Below are 7,089 nucleotides of genomic sequence, written 5' to 3'. Positions count from 1 at the left end.
ATATGTCTCTCATTTTCCTTTTGCCCCCACCAAAACCAAGCAATAGCAGCATCGATATCTTTGCATAGGTTATCGGGAAGCTTGAAGACATTCATCAGGTAGGCCAGGACTGCCTCCGTCACTACCTTAATTAATGTTTCTCTACCGGCCTATGATAGGAACTGTTGCTTCCAACATTGAATTTTTGCCATAACATGGTCTTTCACGAAGGCTAGCGCATCTCACTTCGAGCTACCCCAGATAGTAAGAATGCCAAGATACTTCCCGGGGTCATTAACTCTAGGCATATACAAGATGGTGCAAAGTTCCTCGCACACCAATGCCAGAGTGTTTGCACTAAAATACATGATGGATTTTTGGAGGCTTACCTCCTGACCCGAGGCGTGGCAGTATGCCTCAAGAAGTTTGACAATGTTGATGCAAATGGTCTTAGACGCATTTAGGAAAATGAGGGTGTCGTCAGCGAAAAGAAGATGGGACAAGCATGGCCCATTACTACAGACTTTGATGCCCTCCAGGAAACCAAGGTCCGTAACATTCTGAATAAGCAAAGACAAGACCTCACTAATTATGAGAAATAAGTAAGGTGATGAGGGATCTCCTTGGCGTAGACCTCGCGTTGGCTTGAAATTTTTCCCGGGCTTGCCATTGATTAAACCAGCGAAATTCGCCGTCAAAACACATTTCAACACCGGATCAATCCACTTCTCATCAAAACCCATTTTTGCCATTGTAGCTTGGAGGAAGTCCCACTCCACCCGGTCATAAGCTTTGTTCATATCAAGTTTAATGCCCAACTTGAAATTCCTCTTCGTCTTCCTAGGCTTCAAAAAATGGAACACCTCATGTGCGCTTATAATATTATCTTGGATCTACCTTCCTTCCACAAAGGCGTTTTGACATGGGGAGATACTATTTGGGAAAAGTGGTTTTAGGGCTCATTTGGATGTGCTTTTAAAATAATTGAAAGCACTTTTAGAGAAAATATTTATGGGATCCAAAAGCACTGAAAGTGCTTTATGCAAAAAGCACCAGTTATGTGCTTCTTTCGGGAATCACTTTTAAGTGTTTTTCCATGACTTACTTGCATCTTTACTGAATATTGGTTCTAAAAATATTTTCACTAAAAACACTTTCAATTATTTTAAAAGTACATCTAAACGAGCTCTTAATCGATATGTCAGAATTTTTGATAAAACCTTGTAGGAGTAATTGCAAAGATTGATGGGGGCAAATTGGTTCACGGACTCCTATAGAAAACAAAATTAGTAAATTAGTCTTGGTAACAAATTATCTAGAAGGATTAACCAGACCTTGCTTATGGATCCCATTTTAAGTAATAGTACACAAGGATCCTATCATCTTACCTAGATATGTATGTCAGACTTATTAGTGATAAGTTCTCTTTGCTTGCATAAGTTTTTGAAAATTTTATATTGATCGGAGTCATTTATAATCTGAAAATTCTAATTGTTAAATTTTACACAGTGTATCTTTAATCAATAATTTAACAAATTAAAATTTTCAAAAATAAGATATACTAAAATACAATGGAAATTCCGCCTTAAAGCTCATCTATCACTTATTGTTGTAAGTTCTTCTGCTATCCAGTAACCACCAATTTCACATGCCTGCATAGCTTTATCAAGGGACATGATCTATGCTACGTACCTCTGCACCAAGGATTTTGTCCATCCTAGCAATTGTCAGGTTTGAAGGAAAGAGATCCTCTCCGGATTTCTTCCACCAAGGTCATCGGATCAAGTGATCTGAGCCTTTGAAATTTCATCCAACGGGTAAAACTTATTATAGCTTTTAAAGAATCAAAGCAGATGGGTCGTTGGATGAAATTTCAAAAGCCCAGATCACTTGATCCGATGACCTTGGTGGAAGAGATCCGGAAAAGATCTCTTTCCAGGTTTGAAACCCTAGGTCCCTTGCTACCCTCCTTCCCTCTAGGTTTTGCTGGAGCATGACCTAGGTATTTGGTTATTTCATTTCAGTTTGCATACAATTAAATGTAGGTTGACCCACGTAAGAGGAATGTTGTAAGGATTAAGAGCATAAAAAAACAAAAAACAAAAAACAAATTACAACTTATATTGTTTTAATTTTAAACATCTAAGGGTTTTTGTTTGGGTTAATATTTGAACATTGGGCTACAAATGTTTGGAAGCCCAAAGATACCAATTAAAGGGAGACTTGCCCGAGGCCTAAGAATCAAGCCCAGAGACAAATTAGCACCTTCCCATTAATGCATAGGCCATGTGCCTATGATTTGAACGTCAAGTGATGAGGACTAACTCACAATCAGCCAAAAAGCAATTTTCAGTGGCAATACAAGTAAAAAGTTGATGACTCACTACCCTCCAAGTGCTTTCGGGGCAAGAGCAAAGTCACTGCAGTCGGGCTAATCTACTTATAAAAGGAGGAAGGGGCCCCAGAGACAAGGACACTTAACCAATCAAACAAACAAATATACAAACTTTGCTCTCAAGCCAAATTTGCATCCAAAAGCTGTAATCAGCCTAGATCTCAGTCATTCTTAGGATATCTCCCTCACAAAAGCTATATTTTGTCTAGTTTAAAGCTCTACTATCACCCTAGTGGCGTAGTATTGATTCTTTTGTGTAAGCCAGTTTACCATCCATCCATTTTTTAGCATAGAAACCTCTGTAAACTCAAAGAGAAGTGATTGCAAGAAGTTCAACCTTGCCCAACAAGGTGAAATCTTGCTTAAAGTTCTTTGTGTGTTTTCTAAGATAATAGATCTACTGCTTAATGTATTCTCCAGCATGTATTCAAGTCATATCCATATGTTTTCCTACTTTAAGAGTCTCATTTGCATCTGGATCTGGTCAACTTAATGGATATGCTTTCATTTAAAAACAATCAAGAACCAAACAAATGACTTAAGGGATCTGGACTCCACTAATTTGAAATATACAAGACTATGAACTGAAAGTCCTTGGTCACAAGGCAAGAAAAAGAACTTAATGTGGACTTAACACATCCATGACAATCCTTTGATAATAATAAGTCCGAGTAACTTGGGGCGCAAGTAATTGATTAAACACAATCTTGTTCTACATCTGCTATATTGAGATAACAGTGGCACGCCTAGCACTTGATTAGTTTTGATTGCGAGCCTCAAGGCCTACACCTAAGGCCCCATAAAGGCACCCTTTCAAAACTAACCATGTCCTCTTCCTGCAGCACATCAACATGCAGAAGCCCGACTACACCTTCAAAATGCCAATCCCTTGGAGAGCTGTGCTGAGAGCCGAGGAGCCCTCTTCGAAGAAATCTTTGCCCAAACAGTTTTTGTATAATAAGTCCACATTACACGAGGATTTAGTGACAAGAATATTAATACGATAATGTTAAACCTCAGTCTGTCTCTCCGAAACTTAAACAAACCTTAATCATCGTTTCACGTATGTCGTGGGTTTGTTCTTGTCCAAATATGTGGCTTTAAGTTAGCAAATTACTTATCTAGCAAATTAGAGTTGGGAATACTTTTCAACTTTAAATACACATAGACTTTGACTTTTGTTCCCCACCATATAGACGTTTGAGCCAATTATTTGTTCTCTGGTTGATTTATACATATAAAAGTAAAGACTTTGACTTTTGTATGTGGCTTTAAGTTAGCAAATTGCTTATCTAGCAAATTAGAGTTGGGAATACTTTTCAACTTTAAATACATATAGACTTTGACTTTTGTTCTTGACCACATAGACGTTCGAGCCAATTATTTGTGGAGGTAAATTCTCTGTCCTCTCACTTTCCGTGTCCTTCCGTACCCTTATGTTTGTGTGATCACGGTTAAGCCACATTAACATTTTATATTACTATTCCTGTTTGACTTATTATCTCTATAAAAAAATAATATAAAATGTTGACGTGACTTAACCGTGATCACACAAAACAGGAGAGCACGGGAAGTGGGAGGGTAAAGAATTTGCCTCCATTATTTGTTCTCTAATCGAGACTCCTGACTTTTGAGTCCATGCTTTGTTCTCTGGTTGATTTATACATATAAAAGTAAAGACGAGATGAGAGATGCGAACCAAATCAAAGAAATTGAGAGTTAATGATGCAGAAAATGGAGAACATGACAGAGAAGCTCCTTTTGTTTTTCCTTTTATTTATTTGCTTAGCAAAAGCTAGTACCTCAACGCCATCCCCGCTCCCCAACATTCACAACCAAACTCAAAGTCCAAAACATTTTGTGTTGATACATGGAGGTTGTCATGGAGCATGGAGCTGGTATAAGGTGGCCACTCTCTTGAAGTACTCAGGTCACCGTGTCACAGCTCTAGACTTGGGAGCATCCGGGATCAACCCGATTCAGGTAGAGCAACTCCCTTCGTTATCGGAATTTGTCGAGCCTTTGACAAAGCTCATGGTTTCTCTACCACCAAATGAAAAGGTTATCCTTGTGGCTCACAGCTATGGTGGTGCCGTCATATCTATCTTCATGGAGAGGTTCTCTCAGAAAATTTCTGCTGCGGTGTATGTGACAGCTATCATGTCTGGTCCTACTCTTAATTTCTCAACTATATTTGCAGAGGTAATGAACTTCACACCGACATAGATTGGGTTGTGCTATATGTCTTCTTTGTAGTGCTTTACTACTATGAATTGAAATTGACCATATGCCGTACCTTGTTCATCGTATCTTGTGAATCAAGAAATGTGATGAATAAGTATGGTATAACTATATCGCTGTGTTGAGGGTTTCCCCCACGAACTTATTTGAGAGACACCTTGTTTGTACACATGTCGTACATCTTGTTCATTGTTGTCCGCATTCTACCGATCAATGAGATAAGAGTAACTAACAACTAATTTTCTTGAAAAAATGTATAGGCTACCAAAAGATTTGACTTTAAGGACTCTCAATTCAGATATGACAACGGAACCAACAACCCTGCAACCTCCTTTATCTTTGGGCCTAAAGCCTTGGCGACAAGCTTGTACCAGCTCTCACCACCATATGTAAGTCTTAGTAGTTAATTGAATCGGAACCGTATTCTGCTCTATTAACCCTATTGGCTGGTGATTGATATAATGTGCAGGATTTAACCTTAGGGTTATTGTTGGTGAGATTTGTTCCTCTGTACAATTATGATGTAATAAAGCTCACGAAAGAGAAATATGGATCAGTTCCTAGAGTATTCATTGTGTCCCGCCAAGACCATGCGATTGTGTTGGATGTGCAAAAGTTTACGATCAAGAACAATCCGCCAAATGAAGTGAAAGTGATAAACGGTTCTGATCACATGGTCATGCTCTCTAAACCCGTGGAGTTGTTCTTCCATCTCCAAAATATCGCTGAGAAATATCATAAACACAGACATGGTTAATTCCGGCATACTAGCTTGCGTCCAATGCACCACATGTAACATATGTATGTATAATTAGATGAATAAAATAAAGAAAGTTACTATTTTCAACCCGCAGCCACTGTAACCAAAAAGAAAAAAAGTGTACCACAAGTGTTATACTATTATCCAAATAAGTGAGATTGTTTTTTTAAAGTAATAAGTACTAATAATTATTGGGAATTTTATCGAAAAGCTCACGGTACTGCTCATTTTAACGAAAAACCACATTTTTACATTAAAAAGTCAATCCTGGTACTATTCACTTAACCCTTTATTTTGTCCTTATAGTTAAAACACAAAGTTTTCAAGTCATTTTCATTAGTTTTCCTGTAATTATATGGGTCCATGAACATTAGCTCAAGAGGCATGAAGTACTTTATGTAAATCTGCCTATGCACTCTAGTATAAGTTCAAACTCTACTGATGTCACTTTCTCATAATAACTAACTATTTAATCCATTAATGCTATCACTCTATTAAAAAAGCATAAAGTATTACATGTAAATCTCATATCAATTTTATATGTGAACTCATAACAGTGTAAAGAATAATGAAAAGTTTGAAGGATTTCTGAAAATTGTTAGAGAGAGAAGAGAAAAACTCAATTGAATACAATGAATGAATTATAAGATGATTCCCAAATGCCTAACCATTTTACTTTTATAGTAAACTAACTAATGACAAAATTACTAAACTACCCTTTCTTACAATCCTACCTATTTCTAACTAACTTGACCTATGCAACCACCTTATAACAACCAATTGCCACATGTACATTATAGTTAAACCAAGGTGTCTACAATGCTTGAGAAATACTGGACTGTGTAGACCTATGGTAAAAACATTTGCAACTTGATCTTTTGTTGGAATGTAGTGCACACTTATATCTCCCTTTTGTACTTTTTCTCGAACGAAATGGTAATCCGTGTCAAGATGTTCACAAGCTTGGAACTTAATGCCAAAGCTGACAAATTGTCACAATGAAGTGTGGTTTTGATAAGAACTTATGAATGTCTTTGACCACAGATCGGATCCAAAATACAGCAGCTGCACAATAAGCTAATGCTTTGTATTCAGCTTCTGTTGAACTCCTAGAGACAGTTGTTTGTTTCTTTGACTACCATGACATTAGATTGGATCTCAAATACACTACAAAACCTGAAATAGACCTTCCACTGTTGATATATGATGCCCAATCAGAGTCTGAATAGGCAGTGACTTGAAATTTGTGCTCTTTGTATAGTGTAAACCATAGTTTATGGTCCTTTGCACATATCTGAGTATTATTTTCACTAAGTGAAAATGAGCATCTGTAGGTTGTGTCATATATTGACACACCATATTGACCAAGTGTGCAAGATTTGGTCTTGTAAACGTGAGGTATTGGAGAGCTCCCACAATACTCCTAAAGTGACTTGGATCAAATAATAAACTTCTTTTATATGCAAGTATTTGATTGTGAGGTTTGGATGAAGTTAATGCTAGTTTGCAGGTTTCCATACCAGTTTTCTTCAATAATTCTTTAGCATACTTAAACTGATGTGTGAACATAGATCCATCAACATTGTATTGAACATGTAACCAAGAAAATAAGTGAGTTTACCCATGTCTTTAAGGTCAAACACCTCTGCCAGGTTATTGATCACTTACTAAATTTTAGTTAGACTTGACCCAGTGAGGATTATATCATCAACAT

General features: G+C 37.3%; 1 protein-coding gene across 1 annotated transcript; it reads left to right on the top strand.

Annotated features, from left to right (window-relative positions):
* The first annotated feature begins 4,029 nt into the window (after positions 1 to 4,029).
* On the top strand, positions 4,030 to 5,585 carry LOC137748765 (methyl jasmonate esterase 1). Its single transcript, XM_068488945.2, has 3 exons — positions 4,030 to 4,576; positions 4,876 to 5,004; positions 5,085 to 5,585. The coding sequence occupies exons 1-3, from the start codon at positions 4,097 to 4,099 to the stop codon at positions 5,370 to 5,372; spliced, it is 897 nt and encodes a 298-aa protein (XP_068345046.2). The 5' UTR covers positions 4,030 to 4,096; the 3' UTR covers positions 5,373 to 5,585.
* Positions 5,586 to 7,089: the final 1,504 nt, after the last annotated feature.

This window comes from Pyrus communis, chromosome 2, assembly GCF_041283825.1.
Source record: "Pyrus communis isolate YQ-2024b chromosome 2, ASM4128382v1, whole genome shotgun sequence".
Taxonomy (NCBI): domain Eukaryota; kingdom Viridiplantae; phylum Streptophyta; class Magnoliopsida; order Rosales; family Rosaceae; genus Pyrus; species Pyrus communis.
Note: the sequence above shows the minus strand (reverse complement) of the source record. Positions and strands in the feature narration are given on the sequence as shown.

What these genes read in the sequence shown, in the direction of transcription:
- LOC137748765 (XM_068488945.2), top strand. Translation starts at nt 4,097, where the DNA reads ATGATGCAGAAAATGGAGAACATGACAGAGAAGCTCCTTTTGTTTTTC. An exon ending in TCTCAACTATATTTGCAGAG is followed by an intron (nt 4,577 to 4,875) that starts GTAATGAACTTC and finishes AAAAATGTATAG; the next exon opens with GCTACCAAAAGATTTGACTT. An exon ending in ACCAGCTCTCACCACCATAT is followed by an intron (nt 5,005 to 5,084) that starts GTAAGTCTTAGT and finishes TATAATGTGCAG; the next exon opens with GATTTAACCTTAGGGTTATT.